This window comes from Geotrypetes seraphini, chromosome 2 (assembly GCF_902459505.1).
Source record: "Geotrypetes seraphini chromosome 2, aGeoSer1.1, whole genome shotgun sequence".
Classification (NCBI taxonomy): domain Eukaryota; kingdom Metazoa; phylum Chordata; class Amphibia; order Gymnophiona; family Dermophiidae; genus Geotrypetes; species Geotrypetes seraphini.
In genome coordinates this window covers 146,819,583-146,842,903 of record NC_047085.1, presented here as the reverse complement: position 1 = coordinate 146,842,903, position 23,321 = coordinate 146,819,583, and the positions used below count along the sequence as shown (strand labels likewise).

Genomic DNA, 23,321 nt, shown 5'->3' with positions numbered 1-23,321 from the left:
CATATCAAATTGCATGATCAGGGCATTGAGGCCCTTGCTAAATAGTAGACACAGATTATCTAGGATAGCCGCAATTACTGTCTCCATACTGAATAAAGGTCTAAAACCGGATTGAGTTTCATGTAGGAGAGAAAACTGATTAAGATATTCCATCAATTGGGTATGTACCAATCCCTCCATGATTTTTACAATAAGTGGAATGGATGCTACCGGTCTGTAGTTGGTTACTAGAGCTGAAGATTCTTTACTATTTTTTAGGATTGGGGTTATTATGTGACCGTTATTAGTGAGGAATTTCCCATTTTTTAGGTTATGGGCTAAGTAGTGCAGCAACGATTCTAGTGGTGCTGCTTTCATAATTTCCGGGGGACATGAGTCCAGGACACAATATGATTTAGAGTATTTGTTATATAGTTTGGTATAATTATTCCAATCTACGTCCTGAAAGGAACTCCAGATCATATCTGCAGGTGTTTCATTTCCTTGTATGTTAGCTATTTGATGATCACTAGGGTCATTTGTTGAACAGTTGTTTATTAGGTTTTTAATTTTTGAATCGAAGTGCAGAGCTAAATCATTCGCAGAGGGTAACTTAATATTGTGTACGGGTAGAGTGTAGCGAGTGGTGTCAAATAAATTCGTAATCAGGTTGAACAGCTCTTTTGTATTGAATCCTTGTGAACCATTGCAGGATAAGTTGATTTTAGTAGAGTAGAATGCTTTTCGTTTGTCTTTTATCAGTTGTTTGTAGATTTTTATGTTAGCTCTCCATTTGTTACGGTCTGACAATTCTCCTGTTTTTTTCCAAATTCTTTCCAGTCGTCTAGCTAGTTGTTTCATTTTTAGAAGTTCGGTGTCAAACCATTTGTTATACTTATTTGCACTGCTTTTGCTATTATGTTTAGGGGCAATTTTATCTAAAATGAATGTGCTGGTTGTCGTCCAGTGATCCCAGAAATCGACTCCTTCCTCTATCTCCGCTTGCAGTTCATATTGTGACCAGTATTCTTCTGGATTAATATAACCTCTTGTGTGATGTTCTCTTTTTATCATCGGACGTATTTTAAATTTTCATTGGGACCAGATTAACTTGAAGTAATAAGTAAAATGGTCAGACCAGATATTGTGACACCAGGTGCCTTCAGGTAGTGAGATGACAGGGTCTAGGATTTCCTTTGTGGACAAGGCTACCACATCCAAATGATGGCCTTTTTCGTGTGTTTGTGTGGGTACAGGGAGGTTGTAGTTAAGTAGAGATAGAAAGTTTTTGGAACTCTTTCATGTCTGTATTGTCCTCTTCATCTAGGTGTATGTTTATGTCTCCTGCGATGATATTATAGGAAGGACTAATTGAATTATGTAGGACAAATTCACAGAAGTCCTCTTTGGCTTTTGGCCAGCTTTTTGGTGGGACATAGAATAGTATGCAGGATAAGGATTCTTCTAGATGAATGTTACTGATTTTACAGGCTAAAATTTCTAGTTGGTTGGTCATTTTGGAATCCAATAGTTCAAACTCAAATTCTTCTTTAAGAATAATTGCTAGTCCTCCTCCTTTTTTTCCTTCGCGGTTTAGCGTAAGGATTTTAAAATTATCTGGAAGGAGATCAATTATTATTGGATCATCTTCAGACAATAGCCATGTTTCGGTTATAAAGAGGCAGGTTATTTGCTTGCTGATGATCCAATCTTTAATTAGGAAAGCCTTATTCCTGACAGATCTAGTATTAAGATATGCACAGGGAATAGATGCGGATGTGATAGGTTTGGTGTAGGTAGTGGTTCTAATAGGTTTTACTTCCCTTGTTCTTTTTTTAAGGGTTCGTTGGTGTCTTCTTTTATTTGAGATAACATTAATGTGATTTATTTTGTCTTCTTGTGGGTTAGTGACGTGCATGATTGATAGATCAGGGTAGTGGATTGATTGTAGTTGTGGGTAGAGAGCGTTAACCTCTTTGATGCTACCACTTAGCAGACAGAGCATTAAGATTAGTAGGAGATTCATATTTGCAGGGTAGTGTGTTTCTTCCTAACGCAAAGACTGTGTTAGTTTCCCTAAAATTCTTGATTTAAAGTTTGTATGGTTGTTAGGCGGATTGATATAGTTCTTAAGATGACCCAAGTAGATATAGATCTCTTGTTCTTGTACAATCCTACTTTATTTCAGGACCAGTGGGACGTACCAGAGCAGTCCCGAAAAGTCAGGGTGGGACTGATGAGCCTGCTGTCAACACAGAGGAACCAAAAGCAGCATCCTACTGGGCTGCCACAGTAAAATTTGCTGAAGGTATGCAAGGAGGACTATATAGCAGCACTATAAATCTCATCCAGAGACACCACTGACAATTCTGTCCAAGAGGAGGAAACTCCTCTGGTCAAATGAGCCCATACCCCAAGGGGGAGCTTCAGTCCTGCCACTATGGAAGCTGTGGAAATGGTTGTGCGAATCCACCTGGAAATGGTAGCCTTAGATGCAGGCCTACATTTGCGGAAAGGACCCGCCAGAACAAATAGGTGGTCTGAGAGATAAAACTTGTTGGCAACTTCCAAATACTGCAACAAAAGCCTGTGTACATCTGTGTACCCAACCCTGGACCTTCAAACCAAGGAAGCAAACGCAGAAAGCCAAACTGTCTGATTCACATGGAAAGTGGAGGCCACGTTCGGAAGAAAGGAAGGAACAGTATGCCGCCTCACTGCGGAGTCCGCAATATGCAGGAAATGATCCCTGCAGGAAAGAGCCTGAAGCTCTGAAACTCTCCGGGCTGAAGTGATAGCCACAAGGAAGACCGTGTTGACCGTGAGATCTGTTAAAGACACCTGCTCCAAAGGCTCATAAGGAGGACAAGCCAGAGAGCGCAGATTTAGATTTAGTCAGACAGGGAAGGCGCAAAGGAGGACTCAGCTAAATTGTGCCCCACAGAAAGCAGACCACATCTGAATGAACCACTAATGAGATCTTCAATGCAAGGACACCCATACATGAAAGACCTGCAATTTGAAACCGGAGCGAAGCCACTGAAAGGCCTTTCTTCAGGTCATCTTGTAGAAACTCCAGGATCCGAGAATCGACGGAAGAGAAGGGTCCTCCTGTCGTAGTGTGCACCACACTTAGTAGCACCACCAAGCCTTCATGTAGGCCACCACCGTGGACTTCTGTTTATGGTGAAGCAATGTGGCAATCACTACCAAAGAATAGCCCCGGCCCAACAAGGCTGCGTGCTCAAGAGCCAGCCGTAAGACCAAAGTGGTCCAGATCCTGCAGAGCTATTGGCTCCTGCATGAGGAGACGAGAATGACCAGGCAACTGGAGCCCCTGCTCAAGTTGAACCAGGTCAGCATACCACGGCTGCCTTGGCCAATTGGGAGCCACCAGGAATACTGGCCACACGTGATCTTCTATCTGTCCCAACAGACACTCTATTATGGGCCATGGAGGGAAGACATAAAGAAGACGCTCCCGGGGCGATGGCTGAACCAGAGCATCCACACCTTTGCTTCCAAGCCTCTCAACGATGACTGAAGAACCGATTGGCCTTTTTGTTTGCTGCAGTTGCCATGAGATCGAATACGGGATACTATGCAATCAATCACTCTTCGAGATACCACTCTCAGGGGTCCAGCGTCTGCTGACCAAGAAAGTCTGCCTGAACATTGTTCACACCTGTCACGTGTGCCACGGATAGTGCCACAAGGTGCCTTTCTGCCCACCAAAAAAGCAGCTGAGCCTTCACACTCAGCGAGGGACTCCTTGTGCCCCCCTGATGATTGACATAAGTCACCACCGTGGCATTGTCTGAGAACATCTGTACGGCTCGATGACTGAGAAGACCATGGAAATGGAGAAGGGCCAGCCGGATCACCCGCAGTTCCAGGCAATTGATCAACCACTGGTGTTCCAAGGGGACAGCCTAGCAGCCTTCCTGCTCTGTGAGACTGCTCTGCCTTCCTGAGGGGACAGCCTTCCTGCTCTGTGAGACTCGCAGCTGTTGACAGCATCATCTCACTCCAGACTGTTGCGGGCCACCGCTGTCCATGGTAGGGGTCTTGCTGTGGATTCCAGCATGACAATAGAGCCTCCTGTTGCAGACGCAGCCAGGCTCTAGCCCAGGGGACCACATCATTGCCCCCAAGACCAGGAGATACTGCCAAGCCGTTGGGCTCGGAGTGGCCAGGAGTTCTCCGATGACCCGGCAAAGCTTCTCCTGATGGGACATGGGTAGAAACACTTTGTTCTGACCCATGTGAAATCGAACTCCCAGGTACTCCAAATCCTGGGTGGGCTCAATGTGACTCTTTCGGCAGTTGATCACCCAGCCAAGACATTGCCGCAACTGTACCACCTGCCATACTGCCTGATGCCTGACCAAACAGTCATCTAAATACGGGTGAACTAGAACACCCAGGGAGCGAAGATGGGCCGCCACCACCCCCATTACTCTGGTGAAGGTCTGGGGTGCCATTGCCAATCCTAAGGGGAGAGCTGAAAACTGAAAATGCTGCCTCAAGACATGGAACCACAGAAACTTCTGGCGGTCCAGGAAAATGGGAATGTGGAGTTATGCCTCTTGACATATCTAGGGAGGCTAGAAATTCCCCCAGTGCCACTGATGCTATTACTGAGCGCACCATCTCCATGCGGAAGTAGGGCACTTTCAGAACCATATTGACCAACTTGAGCTCCGGAATTGGCAACCAGTCTTTGGTTCCTTTTTTTGGAACGACAAAGTATATCGAGTATCTCCCAGAGCCCAATTTTCACTTTGGCATGGGTTTGACAGCTGCAAGATCCCAAAGTCTGAAGACCATGGCCTGCATCTGAACCACCTTCTCGGGGTGGCCCGCAGGGGAAGCCAGAAATGCTCGGTCAGAGGAGAGAGAAACTCTAATTAGTGGCCATAGCAGAGGACCTCCAGAACCCAGTGGTCGGAGGGGATGGTCTCCCATTTCTGCCAGAAAGGCCAACAACTTCCCCTGATGCGCGGAAGAGACGGCAGCCTGGCGTTAGAACTGTTTCTTAGCGGAAGCCGCCAGCCATGTTGTCGCTGACTGCTGATGGTTAGTCCTGCTGAAATGTGGACTGGCAGACAAAGAGGACCACTTTCCTGAGGAACAACCTGAGTAGGGACAAGAACGCCAAAAAGGATGAAAATTAGAACACCCTGAACTCCTAAAAGGGTGAGACTGGCTCCCAGGCAATGACTTGGGTTTATGATCCTGAACACTGGCCACATGGCCATCGAGACCCTAGCTGAACAGGAGCTGACTCTCAAAGGGCAACCTGCTCAACGGAGCCTTAGAAGAGGAATCCCCAGACCATTTATGGATCCAGAGCATTCTGTGAGCTGAAAAAGAATAGGTGCCCAGCTTGATGAAAACTTTCGAGATGTCGTACAAGGCATTAGTCATGCAATCCACTCTGGAGATGAGAAATCCAAAACACAAAGCAACACAGTGTCAGGATCATGGAATGACACACACAAAGGTCACAAAGAAGGAGGCTGTCGTCACTTTAATACCAACCACGGACGAAGCAAATAGACGCTGAAGGATGAAATCCATGCATCAATCCTGGACATCCTTCAGGACCACTCCCCTATCGCTGGGGAGAGATGTGCGCTTGGTGACCTGCTTCACATACGAATCCACCTTTGGGGAAATTAAGTGCTTGTTAAAGACATCTGCCATGGGATAAAGCCACACCATGGCTCGAGCACATTTCAAGGGACCCACTGGATTATCCCAGAAATCAGTACAGCATATTCCCTGGTACCTCCATTGGGAGGCAAGAAGATAGATCCTGGTCCCTTGGAGCAAGGATCCCTGTGAGCATAACCGAGGTTGGTGGAAGGGAAACAGGCAGAGACATTTTAACTAAGTATGCCTGATAAAGCATATTCACAGATTCCGGGGGAAAACCATTCTCTGCGTCAAGAGCAGACTTGGAATGCTTAGAAGATATATGAGGTTTATCGCCGGAGCAGCACTTGTGGTTCAACAAAATGCCACCAGCATACTCCCCAGGGCCCCTTGACACCAATTTTGCGGGAATTGGGGCATAAGATGCTTGAAGATTCTCCCCAGATGTCAAAGGCTCCATATTCAAACAAATCTCACCCACCCCAGCAGGCCGCAGCGCAGGTGGAACACGGCTACTTAGCCGACAGCCATCCACCACAAATAGGGCATTAATCCATCCCATCCTGTCCCTGGGAGATCATCTGTGATTTTCTTTTAAAAAATGAAGTTGGCAAGTATGAAAAATAACTTTAAAATCAAATCTGGAAAAATCTAAAATGGCCACTGAGGCTACTAAAAAAAGCCTGGGAAAACCACAAAGTACCCTCAAAAACAGAGATTTTAGGATTTTGTGGGTTCGGGGACATGGGGCATGCAGGGAAACCACCTAAAAACTCCTTTTTAAAGACTCCTCAAAATCTCTGATGCAAGCTGTTAGCTTGCTTTCACATAAACAGGTGCTGATAGGAAAAACAGCAATATTTTTTACTCACTGTGCTGAATGAGAGTACTGCATGCAGAGATGAACACAGCTTACAGGGAGATCCTTTGCCTCAGTGAACTGGAAGTCTGGATTTCAAGTCTTCTGAGTGCCCCACCGGCCTGACCATCATTGCCGGAGACCTCTACCACCATGAACATGTCATGCAAATGCCTGGTGGAAGAACATAGTTTGGCTTCGATCCCGGTTGTGCCTTCATGGAACCATTCAGCCTGTGCTACAACCAACTAGCAAACGAACCTGGGCTGAGCCAGCTCCCAAGGGAAAGGTCCCGTAGCCCTGATCTGATGTGCAGGCTGTCCAGGAGGCCTACTGTTCAGCAGGGAATCCCCCCAGAAGCAGACGTTCTCCAACAGTCTGCGGTCTCCCGTAGTCCACACAGGGAACCTCCACAGCACAAGGACAAAACCATGACCAAAAATTACTGTAAAATCACTAAAAGAAACATGAGAAGAAAAAATAAGCTTCTATAACCTGGCCTGTAGGAAGTTAAGACTGGGAGCTACAGGGGCGTGTTCAGTGGTAAACTGTGAGGGCTGAAAGCTTCAAATTAGAGAATGACAAGGGGAAAAAATGTGTCCCCGTCACTGCCCTGTCCCCGCGACCACCGTCCCTGTCACTGCCCCATCTCTGTGACCACTATCCCTGGTACCTTCCCCACGACCACCATTCCCTGCAGCATCCATACAAGCCTCAGTACTGCAATATTTAGCTTATTCCTTCCTTGAAATATGACTGTACTTAGCACAGGCACAGCCCAGAGAGTCAGAAAAATAAGCTAATAACTACATGGAGCCTGTTTTCTTTATCTTAATAATTACACTTAGAGCAGAGGTGCACGTTCTGTCTTTCAGGACTACAAACAGGTAAAGCTTTCAGGGTATCCCTAATGGATATACAGGAGAAAGAACTACATACTCAACTGGGTTCTTTGATCCGGAGTCCGATTGAGCTGATCGCAAGGGAAGCCACAAACAGCTGAGCCTACAGCTTCACGGAGACTTGCTGGCTCAGTTGAGACACTGCTTGTCTCACTTCCGGCTCACCACACAATTGTTTCCCACGTACTCACCTTTATAGACCCCCCAGGGTCCCCTGAAGAAGACTTTTTGTCGAAACGCGGACCATGTTGGGTCCTGTATCCCTAGCAGACTAAGTCCTTTAAGGCTCTTATGTGGATGATTTATTTTTATGTGGATGGAATTATTTTATGTGGATGATTTCAGTGTACCTTTGGAACTTTGACACTGACGTCAGAGAAAGGGCGGGACTGCCAGAAGAGGAAGCAGGTAGATGCAGGGCTCAGAGAAGGGGCGGGATCGCCGGCAGAGAAAGCAGCAGGACAATGGTAGGCAGCTTCTCCATGATGGGGGGGGAGGCTGTGGGGGTGCGAGCGGTCCTTCGGGGTGGGGTGCGGGTGCGAGCGGTCCTGCGGGGTGAATCGGACGTCGGAGGGGGGGAACTATGTAAAAAAAAAATGTGTACCACGCGCTCACGAATATAACGCGCATGGTTATACTCGTTTGTAAAATCGTGTATAACGCGCGCGTTATATGCGTGAAAATACGGTATATATTGGAAGATTAGGTTTTTACTTTTGATAATCTTCTTTCTGTTAGTCCTTGTAGAATTCCATACTCTAGGTATTCAATTCCTTTCCACAATCTGGGAGTTACAGAAATCCAAACACTTTTCTGAGCATGTGCTCCTCCTACCTTAGAGAGAGAGTTAGAGTCTCCTATAGTTCAGTCCCAAAGTCAAACAACTATACTGAAACCAATCCAGAAAAAAAGAAGGGGGCACAGCGGAACCTCCCCGGCAACATAAACAATTTCTATTACACTCTGCAAAATATAAAAACAAGTAATAAACAGGCAAAATACAACACAGAAAAACATTGAGGAACAATGTAGAACTAACCTGCTTTGTACAATGAAAACAGCCATCTGTAATATGCATACTCACAGAAGAGTGAACTCCCCACAGGATCTGCTGGAAGATCCTTAAGCCTGTAAGGAGAATAACCAAGACAGAAAAAAGCAGGTGATTCTGAACAACTGAGTTTATACAGAGGGCAGGTCATATGGAATCCTACAGGGACTAACAGAAAAAAGATGATCAAAAGTAAAAACTGAATCTTCGATTCTGTTACATGCCTTCCGGATTCCATACTCTAGGTGATGTACCAAAGCAATGAATAGCCTGCCCTCACCACGATCCCAAAAGCGGCATCAGAACGAGCCGCCACATCCACTCGATAAAAACAGGTATAAGAATGAAGAGAGGACCAAGAGGCCTCCCTGCAAATTTCATTTGGATTAATTGCTCGAGACTCTGCCCACAATGCAGCAACACTTCTAGTCGAGTGGGCCCTTAACAGAAACCGGCGGCTGCTTGCCAGGGGCGATGCTAGTTGCGGAAATGGCCATACAAATCCAACAGGTGATAGAGGTCTTAGAAGCCAGCCTAACTCACCGTAACGAGGATTGTGTTACAGGGTTTGAACTCTTTCAGAGTTTGAAGAAGCTCGTCGTGTTCGACAGGATGAAGATGGGATAGGGTTTTACCTGGTAGGATTCCAGAAGTGTGTGCGTGCGTGTGGGGGCGTCTGTTTAGTGTGGTGTCGAGTTTATTGTGAATGTCATCAATTTTGCTCTGGAAGAAGTTGGTCAGTAGGGTTGTTCACCTCTTCTTCACTGCCCAAGAAAATGAGGACGTTTGTCAAGGCAAATAGGTGCCTGAATCGATTGGGTACTCTCTGTATTTGCTGGGTGTAGTAGGCTTTTTTCTCTTCCAGGATGGAGGATTTGTAGGTGACTAAGAGGATTTTTCAGTGTGTCCTAGTCTCCTCATTTGGGTGCTTGACCCATTTTATCTCTGCTTTCCTCAGTGTTCTTTTTAGGGATCGGAGGTCACTGGTGAACCAGGGGGCTGGAGGTTTGTTGGTGACTATTCGTGTAGTTCTTTTCTGGGCAAGGCTATCATAGAGGGACTGGATTCCTGAGTGCCAGGAAGAGTCAGCCAGGTCAAGGGAATGGTGATGTTGGTTGCAAATTTTGCTGAGGTCTCGGAGCCAGCAGCTATGTCAAGTGAATTGACAGAGTCCATGATCTGAATTCGTCTGATTTTAGAGGAGCCTCTTGGTGGAGCAGAGGTGGCTGTGTATGGAAGTTGAAATTCGATGACACGGTGGTCTGTTTTATCTCCAAAATGTTTATTCTTTTCTGTATCCCCAGGTACATGACATCCACTTTCCTAAGAACATTTTGCTGTACAGTTCATACAACACTGATCTCTATCATTAATGGGACAACCTATTCTACACCTCTGGTAATCAATGACTCTATGGACATTCCAGACTTTATTTCATAAGCTGTGTGCATCCACTCCCTCTTTGCACAGGGAACGAGACATTTCATAAGCTGCTGAACTTTACAAGACTCCATACCTCTGATATACCTCGTATATTGAGCAACTGAATGCAAGTTCCACAGAAGTGAATCATACCATCCAGGGCCGGATTTTCCTATAGGCTAACTAGGCTTCAGCCTAGGGCCTCAAGATCCATGTCACATTTTTTATAAAGGTTAGTACCAATAGCAACATGTTTCATTTAACATATTGATATATATCAGAGTAATGATGTATTTTATTATCTCTCATGTAATTTACAAACTTAAAAATGGGAGGTGAAAGGGCCTCATAAGTGGAATAGCCTAGGGCCTCTTTTCATCTAAATCCGGCCCTGATACCATCCCTTTTGAGGATGGACAGATTGCATAGACTGTTGAAAATTTGCAACAAGATGATCATATGAGGGCCGTTCAAAAAGTATCAGATCTTAATTTTTTTTGCGTAAACAAAGCTAGGGAGGCGTGGTTTCGTGCACGTATCTAGGTGACCCTAATGTACATGCTTGAATTTTTTCCTGCCTACAGAAGCTGTCAGTTGCCGGCAGACTGCCGATGAGTGAGGAAGTGTAAGTGAGTGCCGTCTGATTTTCATTTTAGACAAAATGACAGAAAAAGTTGAATGCTACTGCATTAAATTTTGTGTAAAGCTTGGCAATTCCCAAGTGAAAAGATCCGCATGATTCAATAGGCCTTCGGGGACGAAGCAACGGGCACCACACAGATAAAGGAATGGTACAACCGCTTTAGAGATGGCCACACATCAGTGGAGAGTGAAGCACGTTCTGGTAGGTCCTCAACATTCAGAAATGAGATCATCATTGACCAAGTGAGGAACCTGGTGATGCAGGATCGTGGACTCATGATCAGATAACTTGCAGACGAGGCGAACATCAGTGTTGGATCCGTTCATTTCATTTTAACTGAGGATTTTGGCTTCAGGAGAATTTCAGCAAAGTTTGTGCCAAAGCTGCTAACGATCAAGCAGAAGCAACTCCATTTGGAGATCACACAGGACATGCTGGAGACTGTGAACAGTGATCCCAACTTCCTCAGCACAGTGATCACTGGGTTTATGGGTACGATCCAGAAACCAAGTTGATGTCATCACAATGGAAGCATTCAACATCCCCGAGGCCAAAAAAATGCAAGGCAGGTCCACAGAAATGTCAAAGTCCTGCTGACCGTTTTCTTTGACTCCAATGGCGTGGTTCATCATAAGTACACACCACATGGCAGAACCATCACCAAGAGGTACTACCAAGAGGTTCTGCATCGCCTTCATAACACTGTGAGATGAAACGGCAGGACCTGTGTGCAGCGGGCAATTGGCAGCTTTATCATGATAACGCACCTGCCCATTCTTCACATTTGATACGGAGTTTCCTGGCCAAACACCACACACCTGTGATTCCTCAGGCTCCCTAGTCTCCCGACATGGCTCCGTGTGACTTCTGGCTTTTCCCCAAGCTGAAAATGCCCCTGAAAGGGACCAGATTTCAGTTAAGAGAAGACATCACGCGAAATGCGATGGACTAGTTGCGAGCAATCTCAAAAGAGGCATTCCAGCGCTGATTCCAACAGTGGTAGAACCATTGGAAGAAGTGTGTGGCAACCCAAGGGGACTACTTAGAAGGAGATTAGTATAAGATTGTTGTATCTGAATACGAGTATTTTTTATGAAAAAGGTCTGATACTTTTTGAACAGCCCTCGTATATCTGTTTGGGAACTTTGGGGGGGGGGGGGCATTCACAAACTGCTGATCATGTTTTCAGTATTTTTATTCACCCTATCATCATCTTAATTGTTGTACAAAATTGGCTATGTAGTATTATGATTTTTCTATGCTGTAAAATAAAATACATGTACATCTCCTTAGAGCGTATATCTAAACTAAATTAAACCTTAGGTTTGTATACCGCACCATCTCCATAAGCGCAGAGCTCGGCACGGTTTACAGAGTTAAGAGGAAAGGAACTACAATGAAAGAATATAGGAGAGGGACTAAGAAGATAGTGAGGGACAGAATACTAGAGAATGGGAGGTGATTAGATTTTTGAAAAGAGCCAAGTTTTCAAATGTTTGCGGAAGGATACCATCTACATTTTAAAATAGTTACATATGATTTTTCAGCATCTATCTCTGTCACCAAGCTAATTTGGCATGGTCTATTGCATAGCACATCAGGGTCAGCTACAATATACAGTTAATTCCCACACCCTCATTATTCCACTCAGGGCATCCTGGTAACTTTAGGCCTTAACCTTCTCAGAAAACTTCCTGCATCCCTTATGCACTGTTCATTCTCTCTATGATGGGCACTGAGGTGGCTTATTGGGTTTCCACGTCCAGTAGTGGCTGCCCTACCTAAGGTACAAGGTTTGGCCTCATAATGGGAATTGCGTAATTCCATAGCCATGGACACATTACTGTGCAGACAAGGAACCTGCTGATATAACAGGATATGTATTGTTGGAGGTAAGAGAGAGGCATCCTAGAATGGCAAGCTGGCCAATGCTATGCACAAAGCAGTTGCAGGAATGAATGACATATATGGACAGATACACAAGCCTGCTTCCACGAAAATTAAATAAATAGTGGGAAATGCAGCATTAGTGTGCTGGCATATCCAGAGTGAAGAGTTCTGGGAGATTATATTAACATAATATTTTACTTTTTAGTTCAGTACTCTGCTTTTTCAGCAAGGCCAGTTTAGGTAATAGTGTAGACTTTAGTGTCTATGTTAGGTTCTTTACATAAACTAAACTAAATCTTAAGCTTATATACCACATCTTCTCTATAAATATAGAGCTCGACATGGTTTAAAAAAAGTGTTTTAGTCTAGATTAGTATTTTAGGTTGCATGTCAGAGCAAAATATAAGATCAGATTAGGGCACAAATAGCAATTGAGGAAAGTATTTGTTTAGTGTTTAATTCCCACCCACTTTCCCCAGCTCCCACCTACCCTGACCTGATCTCTGAGTTCTAAGCCCTTGAACCAATTAGAAGGCTAAAAAAAATAATTAGCTAATCTCTATTAGCCAGTAATTAGATCTTAAAAAATAATCTAAGAAATCCTTGGAGGGTAACCTATCAATTGCAACTTACATAATAATAATAAAAAGTAAACATTAGCAAAGCCTAACATATAGCTAGCAATCTTAGGGGACCTCAGTGTACATTTTCCAACTCCCGTAGCAACTTAATACAGAAATCACCAATATTAAGATGTAGAGAGCAATCCTGCAGCAAGATGGGGGCTATCCAGTCTTTTGCACTGTCATGTTTAATTATCTCTCAGTGAAGTGAGAGGTTTTGTGTGTGTGCTCAGTGCAAAGAGCTCCTAGCACTCAGAAAATGGGTCCAATCTCTTGAGACTAGAGTAGCAGATAGAGGAGCTAAGGGAGACAGAAAGGTACATAAAGGAGACCTACAGGGACATTGTAGAAAAGTCCTACCTCCAGTCTGGCAGCCTCAGTATTGCCTCAGTATTGAAGGGAGGTGGACTTAAAGGAGAGCATCACCCTGGTGAAGTAGGAGGCAATCCTGTAGCCAGGATCTGTCCACCAAGGGATGCAATGTCCTTTCTCACTGAGGATGTGTCTCCAGGGGCTTCTGCCCAGGAGGGAAGGGTTAGGACAGCCATTATAGTGGGAGTTTTGATCATTAGGCATATAGATGGCTGGGTGGCTAGTGGACGTAAGGATCGCTTGCTCACTTGCCTGTCTGGTGTGAAAGTATCAGACCTCAAACGTCATCTAGATAAGATTTTAGACAATGCTGGGGAGGAGCCTGCTGTCTTGGTACATACTGGTACCAATGACGTAGGGAAATGTGGTAAAGAGTTCTGGAAGCCAAATTTAGGCTCTTAGGTAGGCTGAGGGGGTATGAAACCTGTTCATGTATTCATTCAGAGCAAACACACACAGGCGCATGTGTACAGTATCTGGCCGATATTCAGTGTGGGAGGCAGGCCGGCCAACTTCCACAGTCAGCACTGATCACAGATATTCAATGCCAGGCTTTTTCCAGTGACTGGCATTGACTATCTGGTTTTCTTTTTTGGCCAGCTCATACTTAACCGGTTAAGTCAATTTTCTGTGTTGGTTAGTTAAGTTATAGTGGCCAAAGATAGGATATCTATTTGCATTGCCCAATTTGCCGCTAAACTTGGCTGGTCAGTGCTGAAAATTGTGGTTATTCAAGGTTTATTAAAAATTTGATTAATACAATTAAATTGAGGGGATCAAAATTAAAATAAATAACGAGAACCAAAACACAGAACAAGACCTACTGACAAACAGAAAACAAGAGGATAGAGGGTGAAATACAATAATTTTAGAAAAGAAGACATCTATGGATAACACAAAATGGTAGGGGAAAGTTAGTTGAGAGCTGCCTTTTCAAATATTGTAAGAGAGTCCTGGATTATGGATTAAAAGCGTCTCTGTAGAGGAAGCTTTTTAATGCTCCTTTAAATTTATCAATATTTGGTTCTTCCCTTAGATAGGAGGGCAGGGAGTTCCAGATTTGGGGTGCTGTAACGGCAAATGATGTGGTATGTCGCACATTAAAAATTTTGAGGGAGGGAACAAAAAGTAGATTTTAAGCAATATAGCCAGTTATAGCCTCTAGCTCCAAATAGTCTGTGGAATATCCAAATTTAGCTGGCTAAGAACTATTTAACCGGTTAGTGCTGTTTCTGGCTGATTAAATAGCACTGAATATTGACCAGCATATATATAAATATATACATGTATTCAATGCATAATCTATTAAATTGTTCATCTTTGATTTGTCATCACTTGAATAGGATTTAAATTAAAATAATGTCCACTAACTGATATTTTCCTTAGGTATTTCAATGAGTATTGAAGTCAATAAAACATACCTAGTTTTTGCTCTATTAATTTAAGATTTTTCTCCTGTTCATCTAGTTCATGCTTCTTCTTCCTCATTTCTGGAGTACCAAGGCTCCCTAACTCTAGATCAAGTTCCTCTTTCACATCATTGGCTTTGATAGCTGCTAAGCGATACTGCTGAAGAAGTTCTGCATTAAAACAAAAATAAAGCAATAAATGAATCAATTAAAAGCTCAGTAGGAAAGCAAAATCATAGACTAAAAATATTACACAGAGTGTCATATTTTTTACACTAGTAGAAGAGCCCATCAAAAATGATGGGCAGAATCAGTGATTCTAAGACCAGGGCTGCACACCTCTTAGCACTGTCAATTCAGTTTCAAAAATGATATAATTTCCTTCCAGCATGACATTTCATGTTTAGAAGGCTGGCTTACCATGATCCACACCATGGCTGAAAGTGAGATGGGAGACCGTACTATAGAGGGTAAAACATAACTATAACTAGTACATTGCCACTATAACTAGTACATTGCAGAGGCTGTTCATACTATGCTTGTGAAGCTGCTATCCCACAGCACAGATACAGTACTTGATGCTCAGAGAACGCAAAGACTTTGGCTATGCTTAAAACATGCAAAGGCAAGTTTACTTAAGAAATAACTCTGACCCTGTAATGTTGCAAATTGGTTATAATGCAAGACAATAAAAAGCTTATGGCTCTTGGTCATGTTGACCCTCAAGAATGTTTGGAGCCCCGAGTTCCAGGAAAACATCCAGAGTGGCAAACAAATTCTTGTGGTTTTTCAAGCCAAAACATAATGGGAACAAACAATCAGTGATCATTAAGTAATCCAATTATCAGAGATACTGCTGTTATCTTTATGATATATAAGAATGCTCACCCCATCAAGAAACTATTTGCTAATCTCATTTCATCATCTGAGTTCTTCATCATATCAACCAGCCAGTATTGGAGCACCTGAAGCCATTTCTGAGGGGAGAGACACTCATGTAGCTGTTCAGGTTGTATGAGACAAACTCTGTAATCACTGCCTAACTCAGTCTTTTCAAAATTGATAAACAGTAGACAGGGATTTAAAGGTACACCCTCCGCTGGATGGAGAAGATGAGGAAATAAGAAGTCTAACCTGCAGAAGACTGGTAAGAGACCAGTAGAACATAAAACATCTTTTTTTTTCAAATTTTATCAATAAACTTACTATAAAGCCAATACTGAATGTGTGTAGCTTATCTAAACTTCTGTCTATTAATAATAATAGCTCAAACAGTGTGATGGTGTCATGCGACTCCTAGCCTTACCTAGGCTATATGCACAAGGCTTTCATTTAAAAAAGAGGAAAAAGCCTCAGAGCCCCTCCACTGCCCTCCCAAATTTTGGAAAAAATCTGGGCAGTGTAAAACTCAGGGTCGAGAACATGTTATCGGCATAAACCCCCCTTTTTTCCAGATAGTTAAATAAATAATTTATCAAATAGCCTTGTGCAATGCAAGTGATATGTGTGTGTTATCAAATTAATTCTTAAACCAATATTAGGTCACTTATCTTATCGGAACCCACTGTATCAATGCTGATCGGAGTTTCGCCGAATGGCTACATCAGGAAGCTTTCCTCTCTCGCTGTAAGAAATAATCTTATTATCACTCTTCCCACTTAGTTCTCAACAAAAGACATGAAGAAATTTTTGCATGTACCTCCACTGCACAATGTGGAGTGGAGTGAATCCAAAGCCGCTCTGCCATGTCAGTGAAGCCCTGGCACTGCACAATGGCTATAGTGGAGAGGCTGAATGAATTCTTTGTTTCAGTCTTTACGAAAGAGGATGTAAGAAATCTACCTGAATTGGAAATGGTTTTCAAGGATGATGAGGCAGAGGAACTGAGAGAAATCTTGGTGAACCTGGAAGATGTACTAAGCCAAATCGACAAGTTAAAGAGTGATAAATCACCTTGATCATCCCAGGGTACTAAAAGAAGTCAAACATGAAATTGCTGATCTGCTGTTAGTGATCTGTAACCTGTCGCTAAAATCGTCTGTAGAACATAAAAATTGGAGGGTGGCCAATGTAAAGCCAACTTTTAAAAAAGGTTAAAGGGGAGATCTGGAGAATTACAGACCAGTAAGCCAGACCTCAATGCTGGGCAAAATAGTGGAAACAATTATAAAAAATAAAATTGTGGAACATGTAGACAAACATAATTTAATGAGATAGAGTCAGCGTGGGTTCAAACCGAGGGAGGTCTTGCTTCACCAATTTGCTTGACTTCTTTGAAGGTGTGAATAAACATGTGGATAGAGGCGAGCCAGTTGATGTAGTGTATCTAGGAAGCTTTTGACAAAGTTTCTCATGAGAGGCTCCTGAGAAAATTAAAGAGTCATGGGACAGGAGTCAATGTTCATTTGTGGATCAAGAATTGGTTATCGGACAGAAAACAAAGGGTAAGCTTAAATAGTCATTATCCTCAATGGAGGAGGGTAAATAGTGGTATGCCACTGGTATCTATATTGGGACCGGTGCTAACTTATTTATAAATGATCTGGAAACTGGAACTATGAATGGGGTCATTAAATTTGCAGATGATACTAAACTGTTCAAGGTTGTTAAAATGCTTGTGGACTGTGAAAAACTGCAGGACGACTTTAAGAAATCGGGTGTCCAAATGGCAGATGAGATTTAATAAGGACAAATGCAAAGTGGTGAACATTGGGAATAATAATCCAAATCATACTTACTGGATGCTAGGATCCACTTTGAGGGTCAGCGTTCAAGAAAATGTTTGGGTGTCATTGTGAAAAATACGCTGAAATCTTCTGCCCAATGTGTGGTGGTAGACAAAAAAGCAAACAAGATGCTAGGAATTATTAGAAAAGGGATGGTAAACAAGACTAAGAATGTTATAATGCCTTTGTATTGCTCAATGGTGCGACCTCACCTTGAGTATTGCATTTAGTTCTGGTCTCCTTATCTCAAAAAAGATATACCGGCATTAGAGAAGGTTCAAAGAAGAGTGACCAAGATGATAAAGGGGATGAACATCTCTCGAATAAGGAAAGACTAAAGTGGTTAGGGCTCTTCAGCTTGGATTAGAGACGGCTGAGTGGTGAAATGATTGAAGTCTACAGAATCCTGTGTGGAGTAGAATGGGTACAACTAGATCGATTTTTTACTGCATCAAGATTTAGAAAGACTAGGGAGATACTTGATGAAGTTACAGAGTAATACTTTTTAAACCAATAGGAGGAAATATTTTTTCACTTAGAGAATAGTTAAGCTCTGGAATGCGTTGCCAGAGGATGTATTAAGAGCGGTTAATGTAGCTGGTTTTAAAAAAAGGTTTGGACAAGTTCATGGAGGAAAAGTCCATAGTCTGCTGTTGAGACAGAAATGGGGGGAAACCACTGCTTGCCATGGATCATTGGGATGGAATGCTGCCACTATTTGGGTTTTTGCCAGGTACTTGTGACTTTGATTGGCCTTCTTGAAGACGGGATATTGGGCTAGATGGATCATTGGTCTGACCCAGTAAGTTCTTTATGTTCTTATCTTTATTGCCTGGGGATGCAAATATCCTCCATCAGAATACATCTCAGCCTATCATGTTTCACAGACAGACACCTAGCTTCTTCATGTCAAACCAACAATACAGAAGCCCCCTGTGCTATGAAGTTTAATAATAATAATAATAATAACTTTATTCTTGTATCCGCATTATCATGGAAGTTCTATGCGGTTAACAGATGAAGAGACTGTATATTTACAGTTAAGTTACATTTTCAGCGATGCTACATTTACAGTGAAGTTATTATTACAGCAAAGTTACATTTGAGATGAAGATACATTTGCTGTGAGTTACATACAGCGGTGATACATAAGGCAGTGTTACATATGGCGGTGTTGTCCTTACATCTATCATTATACTCCTATCTGATCCCATGGAATCCTTATTTCTCAAATATCTAACCTGGAAAGTACTCTTTCTAGGATCAGTTACATTGTCTATAAGAATAAGTACATAAGAACATAAGTAGTCGCCTCCGCCGGGGCAGACCAGAGGTCCATCCCGCCCAGCGGTCCGCTCACGCGGCGGCCTATCAGGCATATTGCCTGAGCATCGGTCCCTGACTAATTTTATACCTACCTCTACACTTATCTCTAAACCTTCCACTGCTCTTATCTGTACCCCTCAATCCCTTTGTCCTCTAGGAACCTATCCAGGTCTTCCTTGAAGCCCTGTACTGTGCTATTTCCTATCACGGCCTCCGGAAGGGTGTTCCATGTGTCCACCACCCTCTGTGTGAAAAAGAATTTCCTTGTGTTTGTTCTAAACCTGTCCCCCTTCAATTTCATCGAGTGTCCCCTTGTTCCTGTGGTTTCTTTCAAATTGAAAAATCTGTCCTTGTCAACCTTTTCGATGCCCCTCAGGATCTTGAAGGTCTCTATCATATCTCCTCTGAGTCTCCGCTTTTCCAGGGAGAACAGCCCCAGCTTCTTCAGTCTGTCAGTGTATATAAGGTTTTCCATACCCTTAATCAGTTTAGTTGCTCTTCTCTGGACTCCCTCAAGCATTGCCATGTCCTTTTTGAGGTACGGTGACCAGTACTGTACACAGTATTCCAGATGCGGGCGCACCATAGCCCGGTACAGTGGCAGGATGATTTCCTTCGTTCTGGTCGAGATACCCTTCTTAATGATACCTAACATTTGGTTTGCTTTCCTCAAGGCTGTGGCGCACTGTGCCGACGCCTTCAATGTCATGTCTACCAACACTCCCAGGTCTCTTTCCAGCTTACTGACCCCTAGCATTGATCCCCCCATTTTGTAAGTGAACATCGGGTTCCTTCTCCCTATATGCATGACCTTGCATTTCCCTACGTTGAAGCTCATTTGCCACTTTTTCGCCCATTCTTCCAGTGTCGTAAGATCCCTTTGGAGATCCTCGCAATCTACCGTGGTTTCAACCTTGCTGAATAGTTTGGTGTCATCTGCGAATTTGATGACCTCACATTTTGTTCCCGCCTCCAGGTCGTCAATGAATATGTTAAACAAGAGCGGTCCCAGCACTGACCCTTGAGGAACCCCGCTCGTGACCCCTTGCCAGTCCGAGTAGTGGCCCTTTACACCAACCCTCTGCTTCCTGTCTGCCAGCCAGTTTTTGATCCATCGGTGGACCTCCCCTCGCACCCCGTGATTCCATAGCTTCCTGAGCAACCGCTCATGTGGTACCTTATCGAAGGCTTTCTGGAAGTCTAGGTAAATTATGTCTATGGGTTCACCTTTGTCCACCTGGCTATTTACCCCCTCAAAGAAGTACAACAAGTTTGTGAGGCACGACCTACCCTTGCAGAACCCATGCTGGCTCGACCTTAGCTGTCCATTTTTTTTTTATATGATCACAGATGCTGTCCTTAATCAGCGCCTCCATCATCTTTCCCGGGACCGATGTGAGGCTCACCGGCCTATAGTTTCCCGGGTCGCCCCTTGAACCCTTCTTGAAGATGGGCGTGACATTAGCTATTTTCCAGTCCTCCGGGATCTCTCCAATTTTTAGGGATAGGTTGCATATTTGCTGAAGTGTCTCTGCTATTTCATTCCTTAATTCCTTGAGCACCCTTGGGTGAATGCCGTCCGGACCTGGCGACTTGTCGCTCTTTAGCTTGTCTATCTGCCTAAGGACATCCTCCTGGTTCACCTCTAGTTGGACCAGCTTGTATCTTGATCTCCATTTTCTATTGCCTCTGGAATGTTGGATGTGTCCTCTCTCGTGAAGACCGACGTAAAGAAGTCATTTAACTTGTCAGCTATTTCTTTTTCCTCCCTCACTACTCCCTTTCTATCCCCATCATCCAAGGGCCCCACTTCCTCCCTCGCTGGTTGCTTTCCCTTTACGTACCTGAAGAATGATTTGAAATTTTTTGCCTCTCCCGCTAGTCTCTCTTCATATTCCCTCTTTGCTCTCCTAACCACTCGGTGGCACTCCTTCTGGCTTTCCTTGTGTTCCTTTTGGTTGGCCTGCGTTTGGTCCTGTTTCCATTTTTTGAACGATGCTTTCTTGTCACTGATCGCCTTTTTTACAGCAGCCGTTATCCATGCTGGGTTCTTTATTCGATTTTTCTTGCACTCTTTTCTGAACCTGGGGACGTACAGGTTCTGTGCTTCGTGCACCGTACGCTTGAGCAGGGTCCAGGCACTTTCTACGGACTCTATCTTCCTTGTGCTGCCGTTGAGTTTCTTCCCCACCATTTTCCTCATTGCATCATAATTCCCTTTTCTGAAGTTGAGCGCTGTTGTTGTGGTTCTTTTCACCCTGGATGATCCCAGTTCTAGTCTGTACTGGATCATGTTATGATCGCTGTTCCCCAGTGGGTCTAATACTGCTACTTCCTTTGCAGGTCCCCCCAGTCCACTGAAGATTAGATCAAGAGTAGCTTCTCCTCGTGTAGGTTCCGTGACCAGCTGCTCCAGGAAACAGTCCCTCGTGGCTTCCAGGAATTTGGTCTCTCTCACGCAACTTGAGTGCCCGATACTCCAGTCTATCCCAGGGTAGTTGAAGTCCCCCATCACCACCACACTTCCATTCTTGCATACCTGCCGCAGTTCAGTCTCCAGGTCCCGGTCGATTTCTTCCGATTGGCCAGGCGGACGATAGTATAGACCCAATTTGATGTTTGCTCCAGATCCTCCTGGTAGCTTAACCCATATTGATTCCAAGCTGTCCGCCCTTACTGTTGTTTCCATTTTGGTTGAGGGTATGGAGTCCTTTATGTATAGCGCTATTCCTCCACCCTTCTTGTGTGTCCTGTCTCTCCTGTAGAGTTTGTACCCTGGTATGACTACATCCCATTTATTGTCGTCAGCCCACCACGTTTCTGTGATTCCAATTATGTCTAGGGCTTTTTGACTGGCTATAATTTCCAACTCTCCCATTTTGGCCCTGAGGCTCCTCGCATTTGTGTAGAGGCAATATAGGTCCTGATTTGTCGCCCGCCCTGCTGTTTTCTTTCCATGGCTCGGCGCTCCCACCTGGCTTGCCTTTACTCGGTCATCCACCTCCCGTGGCGTGTCCATTCTGCCCCCAGCCAGCATCCCCTTTTTTGGATGGTCCCCTGGCTCCCATTGTTCTCTCTCGACCCTGCCTGTTAGATTCATTTGGGCACTGGGCCCCTGCATTGCATCTGTGGGCCCTTTTTCTGAAGATTTCCACTCAGTCCCTTTGTCCAAAAGTTCCCTCCCAGTCCCTTTGTCCAAAAATTTCCTCTCAGTGCCTTTGTCCAAGATTTTCCTCTCAGTCCCATCTGTGGGTCCTTTTTCTGAAGGTTCCCACTCAGCCCCTTTGCCAAAAGTTCCCTCCCAGTCCCTTTGTCCAAAAAGTCCCTCTCAGCCCCTTTGTCCAAGAGTTCCCACTCAGTCCCTTTGCCCAAAAGTGTCCACTCAGTCCCTTTGTCCAAGAAGTCCCTCATAATCCCTTTGCCCAAGAATTTCCTCTCAGTCCCTTTGTCCAAAAGATCCCACTCGATCCCAAGCTCTCTTTTGCAATGTCCTTGCTCAGTATCATTTTTTGATACCAATGTCCGGTGTGTCGAGACCAGATCGACTTCCGGCTTTCCCCTACTCCTCAGTTTAAAGCTAGGTCTATGGCGTTTTGGATGTTTCTTGCCAGCAGCCTCGTCCCAGCCGTGCTCAGGTGCAGTCCGTCTCTCCTGTAGAGCTTGTTCTTCCCCAAGAAGGTCGTCCAGTTTCGAACAAAGTGGAAACCCTCCTCCTCGCACCATCTCCTCAGCCATCCGTTCATTGCTTGTAGTTCGCTCTGTCTCCTTGCGTCTGCTCTCGGTACTGGCAGGATCTCCGAGAAGGCTATCCTCTTTGATCTCAGCTTCAGTTTCCGCCCCAGGATCCTGAACTGCTCAGTCAGTGTAGTCCGGTTGAAATTTTTCCTGCTGACGTCGTTGGTTCCAATGTGGATTACAACTGCCGTCTCCTCTGTCTCGGCTCCCTCCAGGATTCTTTCAATTCTGCTGATGACGTCCGTTGTTTTTGCCCCCGGGAGACATGTCTGAACTTATATATCTCTGAACTTATAATGTATTAACCATACGTTCAGTCATATTGATCTTAAATTCCTGAAAAGTTGGTAACTGAAGCAGCATCAGCATGAAAAGTCTCTCCATATTCAACCGCAACAGACTCTCGCTTGCTGCACTGAAAGAAAAGAATCCATCACAAATTCTACAGTCACTGTTCTCTTGAACTCCCCATATACTTGGTATTCCATTAGTAAACTAGATCTTGGTTAACTGGCTAGCATCCTGTATCCATCTTCTGTAGTGAGCAGACTTTTAAAACCAATTGAAGGAAATTTATTTTCACTCAGAGAATAGTTGGGCTCTGGAACATGTTGCCAGAGGATGTGGTAAGAGTGGATAGCGTAGCTGGTTTTAAGAAAGGTTTGGACAAGTTTCTGGAGGAACAATCCATAGTCTGTTATTGAGAAAGACATGGGGGAAGCC

The 23,321-nt window shown here is 44.1% G+C and overlaps 1 protein-coding gene across 2 annotated transcripts in view; it reads right to left on the bottom strand.

Moving 5' to 3' along the window:
- The window catches only part of SMCHD1 (structural maintenance of chromosomes flexible hinge domain containing 1), a 719,028-nt gene that overhangs the window by 29,766 nt on the left and 665,941 nt on the right, over nucleotides 1-23,321 (bottom strand). For both annotated transcript variants that reach the window (XM_033933958.1, XM_033933959.1), the window contains one exon: nucleotides 14,824-14,982. In XM_033933958.1, the coding sequence (XP_033789849.1) occupies nucleotides 14,824-14,982 (159 nt within the window). The remainder of the gene's footprint in view (nucleotides 1-14,823; nucleotides 14,983-23,321) is intronic.